We start from the raw sequence: 24952 nt of genomic DNA, 5'->3' as shown, positions 1-24952 counted from the left end.
ATGTTTGGTTATCTGTTGTTTTTTTTCCTTCAAATGAAACGTTTCAGTACAACAGAAGAAAATGCAAAAAGGTAGTCATTTTTAAATACTGTATTAAAAAAAACTTTCAGTGGAAAAATATGAGAAAGTTTTTAAAGGAAGGTGGGGGGGGGGGAATAGAACAACTTCATTTTATTTTATGTTGGACTTTTTAGGAAATGTTTTTGCATTTAATTAAAAAAAATAATTTTACCAAAATAAAAAAATATTACTATTACTATTGTTTCAGTGGTAAATTTGCAAAATAAAAAATATGTTTTTTTTTTAAATCAGGGGGAATTTATTTATTTTTCCTTTTTATAAAACTGATATTATGGGAGTAAACTTTATTTATTTCAGTTTTTATTACAATTTTATTTTTGCATGAAAAATACCGAATCCAGAGGGAGAAAAGTGCAGTAGGATGAAAGTAAAATATGTTTTGAGAGCAAGAGAGACAAAACCGTAATAATTTCCCCCCCAAGTTTAACGTTTGTGAGAAATGTTTTCAGACTTCTTCTTTTTTAACGAGGATAAGCAGTTGGGGATTGTTTTTTCTTTTTTTTGTTCGTGAAAATGTTTATTTTATTCCTTTCCGACTTTCTTAATAGGACCAAACGTTTCGTTTAACTGTGACGGAAAGTCAGATAGGAATCTACCCCCAGAGTATATTTGGCACCATCTGCATCCTTTCAAGAGGAAGCTGCGGCGTGTGTCTCATCATCACGAGTTATTCCATTTCCAGCATCTTCAACCTGCACAGCAACATCAAACAACCAAGTTCAATTAAGCAAGCATGTTCCACGAAGAGCCGAACGTGTCCAAATGGAGGCGAATAGCGCTGAGGTAAGTGTTTTGATGGAAGCTGTTGTGCTGTTAGCCCACGCAGCTAGCCGCTAGCTACCACAGTCGGCGGCGCAGCGGTCGATGCTGAAGAGCCGGCTGCGAAGCGGCCTCCCGGGCACGTCTCACGCCGCGTTTGGCGTCATCTTCGCGGACAGGACTGATGCTAATCGCCGCTAGCCGCCCCGGAGGGTGACGGATGGCGGCTGGTGGTCACGTGACCGACCATAACCGACTATTTACGATTTTCCATTTTGGGGAGAAAACAAACAAAACGTAATACTAATCTTCCGTGACCTTATGTTTGAATTTGGAATTTATTTACAAGTTTAAGATTTTAGCATTAACACCCATCAGCACTTTCGTCATTTAACACACTTTTTCTGTCTAGTTATTCTCAAATTAGCACTTTCGTCACTCTAGACAAAACATTAACATGCACAAAACCACCCACTCTATTTTATATTATTTCATATGTAACCTGATATGACCTTCCACTTGTTTTCTTACTAATAAAAACCTCAATTATGTTTTACAGCAAACGAAGGGTTAACTTGATTAAGTTGGTTGGGTTAAATAAATGAGACGTTCACGTGTCTGGCTCTGTACACATAAGGTGTGTGACAGTAACCAGTTTTACAAGTTATTTTGTTGTTCTGCCTTATTGCACTTGAATGTTAAATATTGACATTTATTTGTGCCGTTATATTGATGGTGGTATTATCACAGTTGCCACAATCCAATCATTTGCCAGGAATACGCGTAAACTCCGGCTTTTTTTCTGCCAGCCAATCAAGTGTCCTGTCAGATAGCTCTACTTCCTGTATTCCAAAAAGCACGTTGCTGGGCTGCCGTCAAGAAGTTGTTTTCGCGTTTTAATTTTTTTAAATTACGTACAACTATGCCAGTTCCAAGGTAAGGCAGCACTTGTCATACTCTTTCTGTGATGCAAAAGGAAACGTTGACGGTTACCGTCTTGCAACTTTACTGCCTTAAGTCACTTTTGGGCGTGAATCCGATTAAAAAACATGTCACGTTCTGTCTGGTCCAATTTCGCTTGTTATTTTCACCCGGTTCGAACGTGTTGTAGTCACTTTTTACACTAGACAGTCAGTTTGTGCTGAAAGTTGGGTAACATGTAATAGAAGAGACTTTGACCACAGATGCAATCTAGACTGCATGGCTTTCGAGTCCAGTGGCGGTCAACCTGCGGCTTGCTTGTGGGCAAAGCCATCTGGGTGGGGGGAGTTCTTCGGGTGGCCGTGTATTTTCTGGAGGGATTTTTATAAAAACAAAATGTCACTTAAAACTGTCAACATAATGCCAAGGTTTTTTTTTTATTGTAAAGGTTTCTTCTGGAAATTCTATTTGGGAGAGTTCCATCTGGTTGGCTGTGCAATTTTTCAACTCAAATCAGAAGAGAAATTTGCATTTCAAATTTACATTTAACCCACACATGTCACAATCTATAATATTTTTAAAAATCAGTTTGTTATTCATCAGACAGCCAGGTGTTAAAGTAAAAAGAGAAAAGAAACATAAGGAAAATTTCTTCTGGAAATTTCAGTGAATAAACAAACAAACAACTTTTACAAAACATGTGTACATATATATTTTACCCGGTATTAGATTTTACTTTTTTTTTCTTTTTTTTTTTACTTCTGCTCCAGCATGCCCGCAACCCTTGCGAGGATTAACGGTTCAGATAATGAATGGATGGGTGGATGTTTAAAATTTTTTTTTTTTTATTATGGCTCTTTAAAATATACCCCTGCGTAAAACAAAAAAAAGTATGTAAATTCAGCGTTAGATAATTTCATCTGGTGAGCTATTCATTTCTTGCCCATAATTCAAACTGCATTTAACTGTACAAATGTTCACAATAGTAAGAATTGCATAATGACCATCAACAATCACAAAACAATCGAAAAAGTTCTCTAGTTCTCTCTGAATCTGTCAAAGCCAAAAAAAAGCAGCCGTTGATACAATACTCTTTCTTTTTTGCAGCGAAAACACACTTTTCGGGATGGGCAATCCTCTGCTGGACATTTCTGCAGTGGTGGACAAAGACTTCCTCGATAAGTAAGTGGGATATCTTGTCTAATTCCTGCCATGTCTGCAAATATGTGTGACTAACGCCACCAAATGTGTGTATTTGTCTTGGAAAAGGTACGGACTGAAGCCCAATGACCAGATCCTTGCTGAGGACAAACACAAGGCCTTGTGAGTAAAATTTAAGAAGAAAAAAAAATCACTCAATTGCAATGCATGTGTTGGAGCCAAATAAGGGCTCGTGCTGGACATTCATCCCCAAGCCCAAAATAGCCACGTGGTGAATTAGCCCTGAACGTGACACCCCACCCACCTAACCCTAACCCTAACCCAATATTTGGCAACATGAGGGTGCAGCCAATAATGAAATGTTGCTTTAAAAGTCCAAGTCAGAAATCATTTTAAAATTTTCTTTTCTCAAGCTGCCACATCGCCCATTAAATCCTCCAGCTTTTATTATATTTATTTATTTTTATAAATACATGAGCAGCTGTAATAAATATATTTAAATAAAGGCAGCTGTATTAATATTTTAAAATAAAGTTTTGTAAATAATTTCTGAAAAATGATTACATGCAATTATTATAAAATGTACATTATACGATGTATTAAATTAACTTTTTAAACATCGAAAATATTACAAATATATAGATAAATAAAATGTTTTATAACTAAATAATTGTAATACATATTTAAATTGACAAACTAAAATCAAATATCTATAAAGATGTAAACGAATAACATATTTTTTACATTATTAAATAAAATATCCCAATTATGAAATTAAGTAATTATTTTAAGTACATTCAACGTATACACATCTACAAAAACCCAATAATACATAATAATCTGTAAATGGCGAATGGATAATATAGAAAAAATAACATCCTATCAACAAATATAATATTTATGCATGCTTAACTACATAAACAGCTATAAATGAATAATATAAATTAAATTGTAATTAATTTATTAAAATAAAATATTGCTATTATTGCATAAATTTTTAATCAAATAAATATATAGACAACTTGTAGCCTATAACCTAACACATATAATCTATGAACAACTTGGGTGAATAATGTTGCTTAACATAAAAAAAAGAAGAAGAAGAAATTGCAATTATTGGATTAAAATGAAGTTCATGTTAAATTAATTTCCAATTTACGAAAAAAGAAAATACGTGTGACCTAACCTCCTTCCGGTAAGTTTTTAGTAAACCGTACCAGGCCTCCTTCCTCGACGCATAAACATGGAACACGCATGACAAGGCGGCCCGTGACATCGCGACACGCGTGGCGTTAACCGCACACGCGTGTCGTCGCTTGCATGACACCAGCGCCGATTCTCCGTCACTCGCTGGCGTCTGAGCCCGGGGGAGAGTGCAGATGGCGCCGCTTCGGGGGGGGGGGTCTGTCTGGGTTCAGGTGGCGCCCGCAGTGGTAAAGCGCGGCCATCTGCGGCACGCGTGACGGGAGCCCACGCCAATATGCCGTCCAATATGTCGGTCCGAGTCGTCCACCGCGGACGTTTTCAGCCTGCCGTCTTATCTGCTCTCAAGCAGATAAGGCTTGTTCTCAGAAATCTTGGCACAGACGTGTGACGTGTCAACCCACAATTGGACTTGAGTGCAAACCTTCCTGCACTGCGCTATGAAGAAAGAAAGAAAGAAAGTTCAGTCAGGTTTTTGTTCTCAGGAGATTGTTGAGTGCGGTTGTCTACTAACGTGATCTACTCGGTGCCGGTACGGTTGTTACATGGACCCTAAACACTGAACACTCCCCCGCGCCACGTCAGGGTCAAAAGTCTGAACCTCAAAATTCAGATTTCAACCTGATAAAAGGTGTGAAAGCAGAAAAAAAAAAGAAACTGTAAAAAAGTTAAAGGACCACTGATTGTCACGCCCACCTAAGTGGGGCGAAATTCGTTCTGTTAGATAAAGAGAAAAAGATCAAACCTGCAACGGAAAAAAATAAGACATCAAATGTCAAAGTGAAAAATTAAAAAGAATTGATTCAAAAGAATTGCCAAACTGAATCAACATTCAAATGAACTTGAAAAAAAAAACTTTTACACACTTATTTCCATTTTGAATACATTGTTTTATTTTTTTATGTTTGAAATGTTATTTTTTTTCAAGTACAAAACGTTTTACCCAAATGCAACTCCACATATATAGTCTATATATATATATATATATATATATATAAAAAATAATAAAATAAAAATAATACTAAAACTAATTAAAAAAAACTAAAACAAAGCATTTTCCAAAAAATAGAAACTGCTAAAAACTAACAAACTTTTTACTAAAAACTCATGAAAACTAACACAACTTAACCAACCCATGTTCAACTGCTTAATGACAACAAAACAAAAAATGAAACAAAATACGCCAGAAATAAACTTGAGTGGTTCTAGTAAAAGAAAAAAAAGTCCAAATGTGGTCATTTTGCGGTATATCGTGAGGGTCTTAAACGTGTGAGTGAAAAATGCTCTTAAAAATCACCTCTGCTTTGAAAAGAGCTGCCAGCGAGCGATTTGATATCCGGACCACCAGGGGGCAGCAGCCGCCCGCTGTTCCTCCTCCTCCGCCCCCCCGCCCGCTTCCCAAGGAGTCTCAGCAGGAAATAACATGTCATCATCATGGTGAAGGCCCGCCTCCTTTCCGCAGGAGATCACAATGTGGGCAAACACTCGATTGCAGGGAGGCGCCGAGCATTCCACAACACGCACACGCACACACACATATTACTGCTAATGCTTACAAGCAGTGTGTGTTGTTGTTGTTTTTTTTTAATCCTCTCCATTCAATGCTAATGAATTGTTTGCTGTTTTTTTTGCAGAGGTTGTTTGCTCACAGCAATTAAGTTCATCAGTCTTCCTCGGCGCTAAATGCAGATTAGCCGCGTCACAATTGCAAACTCCTCATTATATCGCGGGCGCGCGCGCGTGCGTGCGTGCGTGCGTGTGACCTGCTTGAATAATTCAAGCGACATTAGCAGGCGTGCTGAGAGAAGAAGAGGAGGTGTTCCTGAGGGGAGGGGGGGGGGTGAGACACAGGCATCATCTTCACACGAGACGGGAGATGAGCGGAGGTGCGCGCGCCCCGCTGCGTGTGTACGCCGCACGCACACCCCCGCCGCTCGCACTCAATCTGCTTACCAGGAGGGGAAACAACAAAAGAGAGACATGCGAAACAATTCTGACTGTGTGTGATGTACTCAGCTCTGTCAACAGACTCCAGTGGAGCGTTCCCAGGGTTTTCCCCATACATGAAAACGCAAACAAATATCGCTGGAAATTCCAAAGTTGGCCCCCTTGTAAGTTTTTGAAAATTCTGCTTTCACTTAGCAAGCGTGACTTTTGGTCGGCATGTCTTATCATGAGAAGACTCACAAAAAAAGTCTCAAGAAGACGCGCTCAAAAAGACACAGGAAGTCTGCCATTTTGGTTTAAAGGGCGCCATTTGGGGATTTTGAGGGCTTTCCCATTGGCCCTCCGGAACTGTTCATAAATTCGGCCCCCGGACTCGGTTTTGCTGAGCGACATGAAACTTGGCAGACATGTCTATCATGAGTAGACTGACAAAAAAGTCTCAAGAAGACACGGCCAAAAAGACACAGGAAGTCTGCAATGTTGGTTAGAAATCGGCCATTTTGGGGTTTTTGAGGGCTTTCCCATCGGCCCGCTGGAACGCCTGCTAGCAAAAAGTGCTTTGCCGCTATTTGTGACAAGGCTCAATCCCTTTTAGTATTGTTAGATATTATTAACATTTAAATTCTTTATTTTCATATATTAACCATTGTTCTACATTATTAACATCTTAATTCTTTATATTAACCATGTTGAAAGGTTTTATAGACGTGTAAAGCAAGTAGTGTTGAACTCAGTATAATTTGACCTTAACTCTTTGACTGCCAAAAACGTTAAATAACGTTTAGTAAAATCCTATGGAGGAGTGCCAAAGACGTTAAAAGACGTTTGTTTCAAAACAGAGGTGACACTAACCATTTTCTATTGTTGATCACTGAAAAACGGAATAAGGTAGAAACAAACTTTTTTTTCTGATGAAAGATGAGAGTCCAATCTTTCATTTGGTAGTATGTGTGTTTCCATAGTCCAAACACATAATTTTCTGTGGACCTTGAAAGATCAGTCAAAATGCTTAAATCGGTTGGCACCCACGGCATCCCTTTTCTGAAAACGTCTGGCAGTCAAAGAGTTAAGCTGGGACATATTATTTGGTCTAGAAGTTCCTTCTCTGTGGGAAAACACATTTGGTCCTTGAGAACAGAATCTGTTTTCGAACACGCACCCCTGACTCTGTTTTCGCCGTCGCTCATGGAAAAGTACCCAGAGAGTATGTTTTGTCTACAAACGAAAGAGAGGCGGTCGGGTTTTAACTATAAGAAGCCATTTTACACGCGGAAGAGGCACATTCGGCGCTCTGAATTCCACCTGTTAAGTGATGAATTGGAGTCTGTTACGATGTCCAGAGATCTCTGTTAGATTAAAATCATTTTTGCAAAGGTGTTTTCTCTTACATTAAATCTGTCAAAGAGGACAAATATTTTTTATTCCTCTTCAGTATACACAAACAAATCTTACTTTCATATTTTTTTTGACATATGCCTAGCAAAGGTGATTGCCAGTGCGGCAGAAGCAACCTTGACAGCGACGCCATCCTGCTATTTGTGCGCGATCGCACCTCACACGATGCTCGCATGCTTCACTGAGCGCGTCGACACACGACATCTCCCTCGTCCGTTCCGAGTGGTGCTACTCGAGTACTTCAGGGCATCTTTGTCCAGCCCCCATCGGGAGCGAGGCCATGCTCAAGAGTATCCGGCAACCCACCCCACTGCAAAATGCATAGGTGGCGGGCCGGCATCCGTCAGCGACGCCCCCCCCCCCCCCCGAACCCGAGCCATAGAGACAGCGCAGAGATTAATGGCGCTCGAGCAGTAATTGAGACATCAGAAACGCGGCGCTCGAGATGTTTTATTGATACGCGTGCAAGTGGTTCCTTTGCATAAATATGACATCATGGCCGCCGCACGAGTCGACTGCTCAACTGTGACAAATGTGGAAACGAGGCGATGTTTAACATGACAGTCAAGAATTTTTGGTATTTTTTTTTCTTTTGTCATTTAGATGACAACAAAGCAGGAAGGAAGAAGATTTGTTGACTTCACTTTTGGAGTGGCCGTTGCTGTAGTACGCTTTGGAATGTTGCCACGAGACCAGCGCTTCTCGATTAGAGATTATCGGCATTCAAATCTGACGGCCGATAAAAGGTCAAGCTAAAACCATTTTTAATTTCAGGGACGCATTTATTAAAATTTTCAATCAACTTTAACCTAACTAACCATGTCGGACAAAAAAAAGAAAGTGGTCGGACGAATATGTGCAATATGATTTCGCATGCATAACGGAACGTATGGTGTTCCACAGGGTTCAATTCCGGGGCCTCCACTGTTTTCATTGCATCTGCTCACCCCTGGATTCCATCTTAAGAAAACAGCGGTGGTCGTTTTACACCGAGTCGAGTCGAGTGAATCGGAATCAGCGTCCTAACGGCGTGATTTTGCAATGCCAAGTTGCGCAACTCGTCCAGTTCAATTAGCTGTCGAGCAAAACCAAAGGAACACTTCCTTCTGGCTGATGCAATGGCAAGCGGGGGGGGGTGAAGGGGTGTGCGCGGGTGTTGGTTTCTTGTTCGGCATCTGCTGCGGCCAGCAGGTGGTGCAGCAAACATGATCCGCCAAGCCGGCTGCCCCCTCCCTCCTTGCAAATCCGTTGCTTTGGATGCTCCCTTTTTAAAGAGCATTTTATAATTAATATGTGGGTGTCTCAGCCGCTGCATAACAGTGTGTTCTGCAAAGGAAGGGAAAAAAAACAAGCACACTAAGGGCTATTTATAGCCATCTTTGATTTCAACCCCCCCCCCCCCCCACATCTCCTTCAGCAGCCACACAGGAATATCCACGGATAGCAGGAGCCTCTCTTTTTAAACATGGAGGCTAATCTGGTTATAGTGTGCTATCCGGGGTGATGGGGGGGGGTTCACATCGGGCCATATGGTCTCGGCAGTCGGGGGGGGGGGGGGGGGGGGCTCCACTCTGGATGGCCAACCTCTGAGATAAGGAGAAGGTCTCCTCGGCTTTGAGTCTGAAATCCTCGGGAGAAAAACGCCAGAAGCTCCCTGGCCCGCCCCTTCCTCTTCCTCTTCCTCTTCCTCTTCCTCTTCCTCTTCTCCGCCGCTGACTGTCGCACTGTGACAAACAACGACACCCTCTGCAGTGCAAAGAAAGGGAGGGGGAAAAAAAGGAAAGAAAGCCGTGACAGGAAATGATACGTGCGAGAGGACACGCAGTCCTGGCGCGAACGCCAACTGAAAGGGCAGTTGGACAACAAAATCCGTTTGTTATTCCAATATCGGAATGCGGCCGTGTAATTGCGCACTCGTTAATTGTGCACCCAAAAGCTGGAGGTAATCGGGGCTCAATGGGGTTTTAGCCAAATAGGCCGCCGTACCTGAACAAGGTTACGACGCTTTTGGCAAACGGGCGCTCGTCCCACTCTCGATTAGAGCGCGTCGGCGAGGCCTCCGATCATGACTCATTTGCGCGCACTGTTTTTTTTTCTCTCTCTCTTTCCTTGATAAGAACGCCATATTCATCACGGGTGAAACATCCGCGACGGGTTTCGAAAAAAAAAAAAAAAAAAAAAGCCGCTTCTATTTTCACAGGTAGCAGATGTAGTCAAGCTTTTTACTAGAGTAGCAGGTATAGTGGAAAAAAAATATACTCTGAAAGTAGAATCATCAATTCAACACCTTCCCGTCTTGTGAAATTAGAAATGAGAAGAATAGAAAATTGCCATTAATTTCATGCAATTTTAAGGGAAAATGCTATATTGGGATATATTAAAATGATCTGATTTTTTTTTGTAATTTGGCAAAGCAGAGAACAAAACTTCAATTAGGCACAAAATAGTTTCCCGCTTTCATTTATTTGTGGGTAAATCCCCTCATATTTCCCACTTTCCTTATTAGTGAATATATTTTTTAACCTATCCTCCATTTCTCTTCATTATGTGCCCAAGCGATGCGAATGCTGCTTTGGCGCCATCTGCTGGCATCTTTGTTACAAGGTTTTTGTTGAGGGGAGTTGAGGAGCTTTACGTCGACAAACGTAATTCGTTGCTGCCGTTTTGTGGCATTTGTGGGCAATTGCAGTTCAGTGCAACTTTATAGGGGTGACATCAATTACCTATTTTTGCTAATTGTGGCGGGGCTAGCGAAGTTCACTGTACTTGTTGCGTGCTTTTATGCTATCAAAACATGAATGCGGTAACAAAAAATGCAAAGTCAATTTTATCCAAGGAGTCGAAAGTATATCTTATCCGTTTCCAAATGTAGGAAGTAAAAGTAAAGATTGAGCAGAAATATAATTACTCGAGTACAGATAGCTGGAAAATCTACTTGAGTATGTAAACAAAATAAAGTAGCTTCTCACTTCAGCCAGTTAAGAAATACTTGATGGGAGCGTTAAAAAAAAGCACATCTATTTCGAAAGGCCAAGAAGATAATTATTGATCAGGAATAAGAAAAGAAAAGGCTCAACCTTGAGGAGTTGCAGCGCCGCCGAATAATTAATGGCGCTGTCTCGCGTCGGGGGGGCCGGCGTTCGCGCCGAGGCACCGCGTATCGATTTTTAAACGGATAAACTGCGTAGCCAACTTCGCCGAGGCTTTGACAAACAATTTAATTGGAGAGGAAGAAAAACAAACAAAACAATACGCCTCGCCCTCTTCCATCTACCTTTCAAGACCCCCCCCCCTCCCCCTCCCTTCAAGTCCGACTGACCTATGGAAACAATTACTGTGCATCGGGCCTCCAGACAGCCACGGAATGTCCGCTATAGGCACACGCTGCTGCGGGATTCTAATCAGCGATCGGAATTATTTGAGTGTGATTTTCTTTGAGGCCGCCGTCAAACAAGGCTGTCCGTCCCGCATGTTTAAGGCTGTCCATTCCGTTTGTTTAAGGCTGTCCGTCCCGATTGTTTAAGGCTGTCCGTCCCGTTTGTTTGAGGCTGTCCGTCGCGATTGTTTAAGGCTGTCCGTCCCGCATGTTTAAGGCTGTCCGTCCCGCATGTTTAAGGCTGTCCGTCCCGCATGTTTAAGGCTGTCCGTCCCGTTTGTTTAAGGCTGTCCGTCCCATATGTTTAAGGCTGTCCGTCCCGTTTGTTTAAGGCTGTCCTTCCCGTTTGTTTAAGGCTGTCCGTCCCGTTTGTTTAAGGCTGTCCGTCCCGTTTGTTTAAGGCTGTCCGTCCCGATTGTTTAAGGCTGTCCATCGTGATTGTTTAAGGCTGTCTGTCCCGTTTGTTTAAGGCTGTCCGTCCCGTTTGTTTAAGGCTGTCCGTCCCGTTTGTTTAAGGCTGTCCGTCCCGCATGTTTAAGGCTGTCCGTCCCGCATGTTTAAGGCTGTCCGTCCCGTTTGTTTAAGGCTGTCCGTCCCGTTTGTTTAAGGCTGTCCGTCCCGTTTGTTTAAGGCTGTCCGTCCCGTTTGTTTAAGGCTGTCTGTCCCGTTCGTTTAAGGCTGTCTGTCCCGATTGTTTAAGGCTGTCTGTCCCGTTCGTTTAAGGCTGTCCGTCCCGTTTGTTTAAGGCTGTCCTTCTCGTTTGTTTAAGGCTGTCCGTCCCGATTGTTTAAGGCTGTCCGTCCCGATTGTTTAAGGCTGTCCGTCCTGTTCGTTTGGGTCAAAACCAAGCAGGCTTTTTAGGGTTCTTCAAAGACAAAGTCGTCGCTGATGTTTTGCAAAAATGCTAGCAAACGCGAACATTATACAGTCGTAAGCGTTCGGTGATTTGTTAATCCTCTTGCAGGCGATGACCAGGCGGCAAATGGATGCCGAGCGGGCAACCATTGACATCGTTTGTGATACTAAACAAGCACAAGAGTTTCCGTTTGCTCTTGTTAAGGCAGAGATAATTCCCCGTCCTCCTCATGAATACGCCACGGAGGACAAGCAAATGATTCCCCCCCCCCACGTCCCTCGTGGCCTCTCTTGAGCAGTGATGGAAGCGCTGATCTCGGTCGTGCCGTTTGGTTGTCCCGCATCCCGGTGATTTGTGAGCTGCTTCAACGCCAATGAGGCAATTAAATCAGGACGGGGAGTGCCGCGGCGATCATTAGAGATAAACGAGCCCCCAGCGCGCTCACCCACTCTGGGACCCTTCCAGGCTTTTTCGCCCCTCCCGACTCTCCTGATCCAGTCTGGCCGTTGATTAACGGAGACTTGTTCTCACTCGGCGCCGATTGTCGGCCACTCATCCGGTCTTATCGAGATGGGCTGACATCAAAAGGCCCATGAAGAGGAATGGGCTAAATGGGGGCCCGCCTTGCCCCTTCGTGGAAGATCTTAAGAGGAGCAAGCCGTGAATGATTGCCTGGTGTAAATAATCGACTTGTCTTATTTTTGGGGGGTGGCGAGGATGAAACCCAAGAGGAAGTCATGAGTCACTTTAAGGCACTTCAAGTCCTTTTGGATGCTCTTGTGTTTCCCTTTGATGGGAAGCGATGACGGGTGGGGGCATCGGCGGGAATGTAAACAAGCCAGTATTTCAGACTTGTGTTCTCGGGCCCCCCACCTCCTGATTTGAAGTGGTAGGCCGCAGATGTTAGCGGTTCACAGGAGGGCTAAGTACGAATCACAACAGTTGGGCTAACTTTCATCGGAATAAAACGCGAGTAAACAAATTTTATGAAGGCCAACGTATGAATGTGTCGCTGAAGTAAGCGCAGTTTAGTGGCTGAGGACATTTTGTCCAAAACAATCCCTTCTTTTTTTCTTTTTTCTTTTTTCAGCCCACCCCCTCGCTCGCTCGCTCGCTCCCGTCACCGGCTCAGCGGATCGGGAAGGGATTTTCTCTCCCTAAATGGCCAAAGGGGAGGGAGGCCGTTTACGGCGCCGCTACATGTTGTTCGCGGGTGGAAAGGTCTCCAGGCAGCTGCTCCCTTTTCGGATGGGATTTTTGAGGCCCCGCCCACCCCCTCGGCCCTGACAACCCCCCACCCCACACCCCGGTGCTGTCGGCACTGAAAGGTGGAGCAAATACTTCCAGGAAGGAGAGGGAAGATGGGAAGGGGGGGCGGGGGTGGGGGGTGCGTGGGGGGGGCGGGGGGGGGGGACAAATCCTCAGAAGCTGATTTGAAATGACTTCTGGAGTCCTTTGGCTGCCTTCATGTTGGAAACACCCACAGTGCTTTTTAATTCCTCCTTTTGTCAAGCAGTCATAACAGGTGTCTCGGGGTGGATTACAACCCCCCCCCCCCCCCTTCCACTCCTCCCCTCTTCCCACCTCCCCACCTGGTCAGCTCATTTTCCATTTGCATGGCAAGTTTTTGGAAACATATCCCCGGTCTCTTTCGAGCGCCTGGAGACGCGATATGAAGAATTTCTTTGAAGCCGTAAAGGTTACTTTCACACCGGCTCAAAACTCCGGCCATGCCGCATTAAAACATGGCCGCAGTTTGGAGCGCCGACGGATGACGTTTTGCCAAGCAAACCACGGCGGATTATTTGCTCGTCAATTGCGGGAAAATGGAAAAAAAAAAAAAAAAGCAGCTGCATCGCTAGCTGTAATGTAACTCAAGACACAATCATGTTTTCTATTGCTTGGTTGTTTTTGGCTGAAGTCCCCGAAGAGTAGTTGAGTACGTTGCCACCTCGGGAAATGGCAAAAGCAGCAAAATGTGTCTTTCAAATCCAAATTGAATTTCACAGCATGGCTTCTTTGCTGATTTCTGTGTGTCTTGTCCAGTGATGGACTGATTATCGGCCGGGCCAATTCAATTACTGGTGCAAGTATTTGCCATTTGGATAAATCTTGGCATTGGCATTTGTCCAAAACTGAAGGCTAATTAAGCTGGCATCGCACAGAGCGGCGAATGCTTGCAAATGTAGCGAATTTGAGGGTTTTCATCAGGATTTGGAAGATGTTCACACGCTGTTTTTACTTGTCGCAAATACATTTCCAACATATTCAGACCATTTTTCATTGTCTGCGAAGACCTTTTGAAACAATTTACGAACCCTGACGAAAACCCCAAATGAGCTACATTCGCATGCATTTGTCTCTCATTGAGATGCAGGAGACTTTTCATTTATGGATTTATAGAAATTTCCCTGCACTTTTTTTTTTTTTTTAAATGAAAAAAATATATATATTTTTAAATTTTGATTTTTTTTTTTTTTTAAACAAAGCTGTCAATTTTTTGTATGTTTAAAATTAAAGACATTTTTTAAATTTTATTTTGATGCTTATATTTTCTCTCATTCAAATGAATATCGGTTATTGGTCTCCTTGATTACTACAAATTATACCGTATTGGCCTTGAAAAAACCATATCGGTCTATCACTAGTCTTGCCATGACCAACAGGGTATTTTCCAAATCCTAGCATTAGCTCGTCTTGGCTCGTCCATAGCAGCTTGCCGATGTATGTGCTTATGTGTTTATTTTGTTCCCGTTTTCTCAAGAAAGCGATGGAAAGTAAACGGGTGCAGCACGTGCACGCCCGTTCCAAGCCGATGTTTATTTGTCCTGGCCGTGGAATTCCAAGCCCGCTCCCTTGGAGTACGTTTAACCTCCCGTGTAAAGAGACCCTAAAAAGGGAATGTCGTTTGACGGCGTGTGAGCGCGATGCTTGTGATTTACGTTCTCCGACACGCTCACTTCATTTAAGGTGGAATTTCAAGCCGCCTTGCCCTGTTTGTCGGCGCATCGCAAATATGTCCACAAAATGGGCGGTATCCCATTTTGGAATGCGGCGTATCATCTTGTCGGTCCATTTCCTCAGCGGGGTGGACACGTTTCCACGCGGGAGGGCGGGCTTGTGTGACGAATGCACATTCTTCACGTTCGCAGTTCCCCAGATAACACGAGTGCCTCGCGGCGGCGGCGGCGGCGGCCCATCGGCGCTATTCATTTCAAATGGCTTTGGGACGATCCAGGATTGATTCAAGTGTTGCGCTGAACGTTTGTTTACTCCCACAAAGTTTTTTTTTGAAGACGTCTCACTGTGAGATGCGGCGGCGTTTCCCCAGCACGCTACACGAGTAAATTGTTGAACACGTTTGGCACGCTGCTCTCAAAGCAGCCGTAGATGCAAAATGTTTGTGTTTAATTTGAGGAAGGAGTTGCTGCTTAATCCTGTACCACTTAACGGCAACCATGTGTGGATTACGACAACGTTCATTTATGTTCAACGCGTTTGTGCTCAAGGGCTTTACACAAGAATAGGAATATTTTTAGAATTGATTCTTCTACTGGTTATGCCATCAATTATTTGAGGAATTGGATTAAAATGTAGAGAATCTGCAGGCATTTTATTTATTTGTGTTCCATTGGGATTGTCATCCTCACATATTATATTCTGTATTATTTGTAACTTTGAAAAGGTGTGGCCGGCCTCGTGAGTGATGTGGGAGTCAGCGAATGAGAACGCAGTTGGCTGTTGTTAGCTCAGGCTAGCCAGTCGTGCGCGTTGCCTTCCTTGTTGTCAATGGAGGCCAAATAGGAATTTGCTTTTGTCTTTATTTTCTTCAACAAAGCGACATTCCTTCAGTGTGTGACGATCGCTAAATAACATTAGCAGCTTGTTTTTTTGCAACAGGAGTCTCTCTGTCAAGCTTTGAACCTTTTTTAAAAACCTTTTCTGATATTTTTATTACTGTGAAATATAATTACCGGTAATACTATTGTGCAAATGTGAAGCGGTTTGATATATTTTTTTTTTCCTCCCCTCTCTGCCCACAGTCTCTTTTTGTCTGTACGAGTTATTGTGTGGTCATCCTTGAACATGAAAAATAACCTCCTTTCAAATTGTGCTTTCTTTTAAGGTTTGAAGAAATTGTCCAGAGGAGAGAAGTTGAATATCACGCCGGCGGTTCCACACAGAACTCCGTGAAAATCGCCCAGGTTAGTCTTTTGTCTGTCATTCATCAAGAGGCGTCGAATAGTGAAAGAAAAAAGCTTTCATAATATTTGCGCTATTATCTCATTGGCTCAATTTCCCCCGAGACGCGTCAATTAGGGAGAGAAATTATCAGCCGCAACGCCATTGTCGTGTCACAATACATTTCATCAAACAAAAGTACCCGTAAAAGAAATTGTTGCTTGTCCAAATCTTGACTGGCTGTGTGAGTTTGGAGACGATTATTCATGAAATCAGTCTCTGCTCTGCTTGTCGTCAACAAAAGCGAAGGCAACTTGCTGAAAATGAGGTCAAGTGAGGGCAGCTGCTAATGGAGAGTCTTTTTGTTTGTGTTCTTTTTTTTTATGTTCTTGATGTTCATACATTGGTTACCTGTGTTCTGGTGTGCAGTTCTAATTTTTCAATTAATTAATTAATTAATTAATTTTAAGTATGTAGAGAAGTGACAGAAATGGAGGAGGCCATCATTAAAATTGTCTGGCTGTAGCCAACACCATTTCCGGACCCCCCAAAAAATCCAAGTGCATATAAAATTGTGTCTGACAGAGTTGGGGGTGGCCCCGAGTGACGATACAGTAAATTGGGATCCCCCAGGAGCTGAGATTGGACAATGATTAGCGGAACGGGCAGAAATGTTTTCTACCACAAGTGACAAAAATGGGAGCCACCATCAGTAGGTGGCTATGAAATTATTTAAAAAAAAAAACACACACACAAGTCCAAGTCAAGTCTCAAGTCTTTGACCCACAAGTCCAAGTCTTTAGAGTCCAAGTCCAGTCTCAAGTCCCTGACCACAAGTCCAAGTCAAGTCTCAAGTCTTTGACCAACGAGTCCAAGTCAAGTCTCAAGTCCCTGACCACAAGTCCAAGTCAAGTCTCAAGTCTTTGACCAACGAGTCCAAGTCAAGTCTCAAGTCTTTGACCCACAAGTCCAAGTCTTTAGAGTCCAAGTCAAGTCTCAAGTCCCTGACCACAAGTCCAAGTCAAGTCTCAAGTCTTTGACCAACGAGTCCAAGTCAAGTCTCAAGTCTTTGATCAACGAGTCCAAGTCAAGTCCAAGTCTTTAGGTTCCAAGTCAAGTCTCAAGTCCCTGACCATGAGTCCAAGTCAAGTCTCAAGTCTTTGACCAACGAGTCCAAGTCAAGTCTCAAGTCTTTGACCCACAAGTCCAAGTCAAGTCCAAGTCTTTAGGTTCCAAGTCAAGACCCACAAATCCAAGTCAAGTTCATGTCCCTCTCCACTCCCTGGATGAAGTCTTTAAAAAACAAAACTACCTTGACTAAAGGTCTTCACAGTCGAGGGGAGCCGCACCTCGATATGGAGGTCAGTTGATTACGAAGGCCTCCTTAAGCTTCCTCCACTTCCTGGCCATCATCACAAGAATGAATTTTACAGCAGCCGCCGTCAGTGGAATCTCGAATGACCTCAGCCAAGACACGACACTCAGGAAGACTGCACAAAGGTAAGTTAAAAACTCCCTTGTGAAATCAGGCGGAAATTGTCCTCGGTGGAGAAAGTCGACACGCTCCCCTCGTGCCCCCACAAGCCTTCAGTCAACGAAATTGCTCCTGTAACGGCATGGCAGAGCCCGCTCCAATGTTATTCTCCTCTGTTTATTGCGCTTCCTTCAGAGGAAAGATGTAGTGTTGATCGTGTGAGGGTTTCCCCCCCCCCCCACATCCAACAGCCCCCGTCGGTTGTTATACCGTCAAGGTGTTCTTTTGAGAAATTCATGACTGGCTCACAGATCATCACTTTTGTCAAACTTGAAGAAATATTTGCTGGCACCAAAGCACCCCGCCGCCTAAACGGGATGCCTGCCGGTGGAAAGCGAAGGTGTACGGTGGGTAGACAACCCCCCCCCCCCCCCCCCCCCGGGGTGCGCGTGGATCAATGATCAACACTCCCACTCAACCGCCGAGCGCTTCATCAGACGTTGTAATGGGGTTAAATAGCTCCGCTGCGTCCAAGTCGGGGATCAAGGAAAACCTGAAGCCGGGCTTTAAGAAGAGGCCCAATCAATGGTAATTGGATTCAGTTAAATGAGAATTGACCAAACGCAAGATTAGACGGATAAATAATGCTTTGCTCAAGTGTGTGTCTGCCTCGCTGAGCTTGTATTGAAAGCGTCCACGTTGCGGCGCCAATTTGGCTGCTGGGACTCGTTGCCAGACTCCCTGAAGTGAAATAACCGCGATTGATCTTTTTCTATCACCGCCAAACTCTGGCACACCAAATCTCCCTTGGATATCGTAGCGTAGCCCAGTGGTTCTTAACCTGTGTTCGATCGAACCCCAGGGGTCCGCCGAGTCAGTCTCAGGGGTTTGGCGGACACACACACACACACACACACACACACCTGACTCAAATGAGATGGCCGCAGGTGATCACGCTACATTGCTTGGCCTATATGAAATCAACATGTATAATGGAACGTACGGTGTTCCGCAGGGTTCAATTCTGGGGCCTCTGCTGTTGTCATTGTATCTGCTATCCGGGTTGCAGCTAAAGAAAACAGCGATGATTGTTTTAAAGTGCTCTATAAATATCGAGTTGAGTGATGGGAATCGGCGTCGTTGAGCAATTTTAGTCCAGCGCAACTAGCTAGCGATAGCTTCAACTAGGGATTTTCTAGCATTTGTCAACACCTGGTCTGGCTCCGTACTTTTATTGCTTCTTTCACTACCTGTTTGTATCCAAAGCATACGACTGGAAGTCCTGATGGTGGTCGCAACCTTTCATTTGCACTTTCTTACCTTTACTATCTGCCTTTTGATGGGGTTTGGATGGGACGGCATGCCCTGGAGCGCGTCCGACTCCTCGTTCATCAACGACTGGATGTGGGGCAGCCCTGTAAAGTATCAAAACCGAGCCTGCACATCAAAGAGCCTCCGAAGCCGCTAACAAGTCGATTTTACGACGTTCCCGGGGAAAACGCTGACCTTCTTAACTGCACAGTGCCGTTCTGGCAGGTGACAGGATTGGGAAAGGGAGGCAGTTGGCACCGGGGGGGGTTGGGGCACGGGTGGGCGTGTCGTCTGGATCAAGAAACACAGCGGATTCATTTAGACAGAACATCAAAGTCCTGCAGCAGCTCGTCGGGGCCCCCAGGTTTTGGAGTTATGGCCGCTGCGTCCTAGTACCGAGTCCAAATTGTGTGTTTTCATTAGAATCCTAACAAATCAGCATCATTGCCTCATTTGCAAAACAGACTTTCAACAAAGAGACAAATGACTTTGGCGGCGCTGTTAAACGTGTCACCAACTGATTAGGCTTTTCTTGATTCATTCGGATTTTCTGCAGCATTCGCTGTCCGTGTCATCCATTTACAGTGACATCTTAATTGCCGTTTGGAAAGAAGAAGAGGTGGTGGGGGAGGGATGGCGGGGGGGGGGTTTCGCCCGCCGTCTCTGTTATGGTTATGATGCCTGTTTAACATTTCCTCAGACCTGGTCAATTGCAAAAGGGGTGAACGGGGGCCCGGGCTTCAGAGCTCTTAATTGGAAACGCATGTGCGCCACACGGTCGAAAGTTTGATTTAAAAAGCAGAAAAATCCCACACTTCATCCTTTTGACTTTCTCCCAAAAAAGTGGCCACGCTTTAAGCAAATGGCAGATTTGATGTCTCGTTGACTTATTTCTCCGGGTGAAAATATGCCATGACCTAATGTTTGCCTTTTACAGCTCATTCCGTTAAATAAATAAAGAGCAATGACTAAATGAAGAAATTCCTGCGCCTGCTACCACTTAGCGAGGAAGAGGGCCGACCCCGGAGAAAGAGTGGAGCTTTTGTGTTGCCAACCGCCAGCGTAGGTTCGACCAACTTTCCACACTAAAAGAGGCCATTAGGCCTTTTTACTCTGACTTGCACCTAATGACTCGTGCTAAGACAGACATTCCTTGTGACTGGACGTTGGGTATTAGTGTCTCGGGTCGTCCTAAGAGCCCCCGACCTTGCGCCTTCATCATCGAACTGCACAAATGCTAGCAGCTGCCGTGCTAAAGGGCCGATGAGAGCCCCCGCGAGTCTTTCGACTGCAGCAGCTTCTCAAGCAAGTGGGGAAAAAAAAAGGTTTATTATTTTAGGACACGCTAAAACCAGCCGCACACCGGCGACGCGGCCAAAAGCAACTGAAGTGGACCATCGCAAGCAAATTAGTCGTTGACTTGTCGCCACACACGAAGCAATAAAATAACGCACCTCCAACACATCGTATTTTAAAAGTCTTTTTTTATTGGACCACAAAAACATGGTGCGTTTGTCAAGGAATAAATTGATGGCCACAAAGAAGAGGAAATGGGGGACAAGAAGGAGAGAGAGTATGGATATTTTGAGGGACTTTTGGCAGTGATTGCTACTGGAATGCCCTCACACGTGGGCAAGGAGAGCCAGAGTTGCTGATGCACTTTAAACTGGTTATTGGGAGGGACAAACTGTCAAACACACAAATATTTTTTTTGTTATTGCCTTAGAGGACATCCTCTTGTGATGCATCATCTCATTTTTGAGGGGCTCCTTCCAACTCACATACAAACAGTAATAATATACAAAATGAGAACATTTGCAAGGAACTGCTGTAGGCCACAGCTCACACTCACGCAGATCACTGTAGTTAAAAATGTTGGTCTCCTTTTACTGAAATATTTCTTTCTAACCACAGAAAATTGTACCATTGAGAAAACCACTGAAAAATTGTATTTTTGCATTTCTCTTAGCATAAATATGACAACATAAATTTAGACGACTTTTTTTTTTTTGTCCGACGGTTTGGGCTGCTATTACTTACATTGATCATAAATTCTCCTCAATTGATCACTCAATAAATCCGTAATGATTACTGAATGGTGGATTAAAAATAAATAAATAAAAGAAATACTGTGTGTGTCTGCCAGTAGAATTTATTGGGCACATTTCTCTCCTCTTGCAGCTCAAGTGTCGCATAGCAACAAGAGAGGAAAAAAAACACATTTAAATATTTGGGTTTAAAAACCGTCATTTTTTTTTCTTCTTTAGGAAACAAAGCACAGCCTGCAATTACCGTCACAGTTTCTCCTTCCCGAGTTCAAAAGTTGAGCCAGTTGTCGCTCATGCCAGGCAATAAATGAAACCCAAATGGGTGTTTTTTTATTTTTTATTTAATAATGTCGGGATGGAAAAACTGACAAGGGGTGCATCTGGAACAGTACGCCGGCGCCTGTTCAACTTATCAACAGCTGTTTTGTTGATCAAGTCAAAACACGGGCGACGGTCGGTTTTCAGTCGTTTTCAGACCCGGCTGGAAAACGTGTAGGAGAGCAAACGGCGGACACGTCGCGCATCAGCCCGGTGACAGACACACACTAACAGTAATGGCACTTATCGCTGCTCCTGACATCCTCCGCCCACGCCACCAACACTGTCGCCCTCCCATCTAGCAAGGGGGGGGGGAGGGGGGGTGTCGGCCCGTTGAGTCGGAAAGACTCTGCCAAAACAGCGCTTCGCCCTCACATATAAATTGCATCATTAACATGGGTGAGATTATTCCGAGCTCGGCGGCAGCTCAACTTGGCGACTTGACACTCGCAAGACGTGCGACTTTGTGGAGCGGATCCGTGGGAGGGGGGGGGGGGGGTGACGAGGGGAGTGTGTGTGTTTTTTGGGGAGGAATGTCATGCTACTATTCTTACTCAAGCTATTAACTCTTTGACTGCCAAAAACGTTAAATAACGTTAAGTAAAATCCTATGGAGGAGTGCCAAAGACGTTAAAAGACGTTTGTTTCAAAACAGAGGTGAAACTAACCATTTTCTATTGTTGATTACTGAAAAACGGAATAAGGTAGAAACAAACTTTTTTTTCTGATGAAAGATGAGAGTCCAATCTTTCATTAGGTAGTATGTGTGTTTCCATAGTCCAAACACATCATTTTCTGTGGACCTTGAAAGATCAGTCAAAATGCTTAAATCGGCTGGCACTGGCGACATCCCGTTTCTGAAAACGTCTGGCAGTCAAAGAGTTAAACAAACTCAAAAAAAGGACCACCGGAGGTTTATCGATGTTGATGGCAACTAACACTTTTTTTTTTTTGGTTCAGTTCAGTAAAAAATTAACAAAAAGATTATAGAAATGTTGAAAGCTTTGATATCACATTTTATTGCTTTTAACTCTTTTACTGCCAAAAACGTTAAATGACGTTTAGTAAAAACCTATGGAGGATGGCCAAAGACGTTAAAAGACGTTCACCAAGTTTTTTTTTTTTTTTTTTGTTTTTTGGAAACTGGTGGAGGAAAGCCTTGGCCAGCTGTGCTGAAAGTATCAAGCAGATCTAGTTAGTATAATGCCTATTTTTGGCCCCTAGATGGCAGCAGTCAGTAGAAGACGTGAGGCGGAGCTAGAGTGTTGAGGGGACTTTTTTTTTCTGATGAAAGATGAGAGTCCAATCTTTCATTTGGTAGTATGTGTGTTTCCATAGTCCAAACACAACATTTTCTGTGGACCTTGAAAGATCAGTCAAAAATGCTTAAAATCGGCTGGCACTGACTTGCATCCCTTTTCTGAAAACGTCTGGCAGGCAAAGAGTTCCTGTGAAAAGCAATACAAAGGAGGACCACGAAACCTGAACGCATCTTCATCTTACTAACACGCGTTCCAGGCCTCGCAAGGAACCTCCACCCAATTGCCGATGCTTTGTAGCTGCACAAATCTTCCCCCCCCCCCCCGCCCTTTGCTCAGATCAGCAGGCAATTAACTTGTGATTACCATCCGAGGTCAGGGTTAAGCTCCAAGTTAAAGGTTGAAGCAGCAAACATTTTAATATGATCCTCTCACTCGGTTATCCCCTTTTTTCTCCGCCGCCCGCGTCTACCTGACGGCGAGAGCACATAACGCAACATAAAACCCCTCGCTAATTATTCTTCAATGAACATCCTCGCGCTGTACAGTCCATGTGATTAATGTGGGATCCTGTCGCCACACCCCCAACCCCCCCCGCCCCCGCCCGTAACCCCCACCCGCAACTGTCCAACTTCTGCTTACCGTGCAAGTTTCCTTTTCACCTGAACAAATGGCTCCTTTACACAAAAAGTGCCAACCTTTTACTTTTACTGGAGGGCGAGCCGAGCAGTCTGCATTAATAGCAGCAAGGAGCAAAGGGTTGGGGTGGGCCGGGGGGGGGAGCATAGTGCTTCGGGGGGGGGGGGGGGGGGGCAGGGGGTGTATTACGCCAAAGAGCGTTCGATAAAGGAACGTTTATTTTTGTGCTTTGGCCTGTAACAGCCGCAGGAAATAGCGCAGGCTCTTGATCGGTGAGCCAAGCCTATTAAGTTACAGCACTCTCACCCGAGCTCTTGGACTCCATTTTGAAAGCCTCCGCCCCCGGCGCATGGATGGCGAGGCCACCGGGGCACGGACCGATTGCGTTAAGCAACCTACCGCGGGAATGTTCGGATGTTGATAACATGAGCAAGATTCAATGCAATACCTGAGATCGGGTTCTTCTGGCCCCGGAGAGCGCTTAAGTGTTCCCTGAGCAGCGTTTGCTTTTCAGAGCCGGCATGCGTTTATACTACAAGGCTAAAAAGGACACTCCGGGGTTCTCAGACTAGGTTCGATTTTGTTGCCAAATTGACACTCAAAACGTAACCCCCAACACAGAATGTCCAAGAACAGATTTTCTTGGGAAAGATCGGAGTTGTATTGGTTTACACGACAGCCTACCACTGTCGGCGTTTGACCCATCTGCTGAGGGAGCGGTGAGCAGCAGCAGGGGCTGCGCTTGGGAATCATTTGGCGATCTAACCCCCCAATTCCATCCCTTTAATGCTGAGTTTCAAGCAGGGAGGCAAATGGATCCCAATTTTATAGTCTTTGGTATGACCCGGTCAGGGATTGAACCCACAACCTCCCCGTCCGTCTCAGGGCGAGACACTCTACCGCTAGGCCCACTGAGCTGGTTTTGCTGCTGATTTGGATTTTGGAGAAGGGAAACCTGAAGGACTCGGGCCCTCGATTCACCAATGTCGAACATGCAATCGGCTGCTAGCGCCAAAAGGGGATTCCGAGTTTTTCAGTTTTGGCGAGCCAGTCACATGTTCGCGCATACCCCAGATCCGGTTATTGAAGTGAGCCGTTTCTTGTCGGAAACCTGACTGGGAACTTCGGTCCCAGAGTCGGTCATTCATTTTATTTTCTGTCAAGAATCGGATGTTTCCTAAATGTCTGCTTGCCACATTCTCGAATCAGATTTCATAAACATTTACATGCCACAAACTATAATTTGCCAGCTGTGACAAGCGTAACAGAGGAGTTTTTCTGGGAATCATCGGGGTTGCCGTGTATGTCCTGAACAAGCATGTCCCAAAAGGACCTCAGTGACGGCGGCCCTTTTGTCAACAACTTCGCCATGAAACTCGTAAAAGACAATCGGCAGCTGCAGATCCAAAGTCGGCATCTTATTTTCTTGATGTTTCCCTAAATGTGCGTATCACGCCACACGCTGCAATTAGCCGTCTGTGAGAACCTCCGCAGAAATGGGAGCCGCTCTATCAAAGAGAAGCTGCTCCAATTACGACAATCGTCCCAGTTGGTGGCAACAGACGCTTCCAAAATTAGCGAGCAAATCGCGCGTCGCCCAACATCGGACGCCGGTTCCAACGCATTCAACTTCTAGTTGTCACGTACTTTCTGAAATGAAGACTTTGACACATAAATCTTTGTCAGCAAGCTTTTCGTTTTTCTTTCTTTTATAACCTTATTCCGAGATTATATGAAGTAAACAAACAGATTTTTTGACGTGACCTGACTTGACCTGCGACTCATTTAAATCACTATCACAATCGTGTGATTACTTGATTTGAATCATTTTATACTATATTGAGCAAAAAAAAAAAGGAAGTGATCGGACGAATATAACGTTTGGTGTTCCACAGGGTTCAATTCTGGGGCCTCTGCTGATCTCATTTTATCTGCCCATTTTAAGAAAAGAGTGGGAGGTCGTGTTTGATTAACTTGCTTTTATTTATCACACTTTTCATTCAAAGGTTTTAAAAGATTTGA

The 24952-nt window shown here is 44.2% G+C and overlaps 1 protein-coding gene across 4 annotated transcripts in view; it reads left to right on the top strand.

The window, feature by feature from the left end:
• The first annotated feature begins 672 nt into the window (after positions 1-672).
• The window catches only part of LOC144038697 (adenosine kinase-like), an 88220-nt gene continuing 63940 nt past the window's right edge, over positions 673-24952 (top strand). For 2 of the 4 annotated variants that reach the window (XM_077551379.1, XM_077551382.1), the window contains exons 1-4: positions 674-864; positions 2869-2943; positions 3031-3084; positions 15826-15904. In XM_077551379.1, coding sequence (XP_077407505.1) covers positions 815-864; positions 2869-2943; positions 3031-3084; positions 15826-15904 — 258 coding nt within the window. In that variant the 5' untranslated portion in view covers positions 674-814. Of the gene's footprint in view, positions 865-1619; positions 1777-2868; positions 2944-3030; positions 3085-15825; positions 15905-24952 lie in introns of those variants that run through there. The other 2 variants (XM_077551381.1, XM_077551380.1) reach the window with 2 other exon arrangements.

The sequence above is a fragment of the Vanacampus margaritifer genome, chromosome 18, assembly GCF_051991255.1.
Source record: "Vanacampus margaritifer isolate UIUO_Vmar chromosome 18, RoL_Vmar_1.0, whole genome shotgun sequence".
In the NCBI taxonomy this organism is placed as follows: Eukaryota; Metazoa; Chordata; class Actinopteri; order Syngnathiformes; family Syngnathidae; genus Vanacampus; species Vanacampus margaritifer.
Note: the sequence above shows the minus strand (reverse complement) of the source record. Positions and strands in the feature narration are given on the sequence as shown.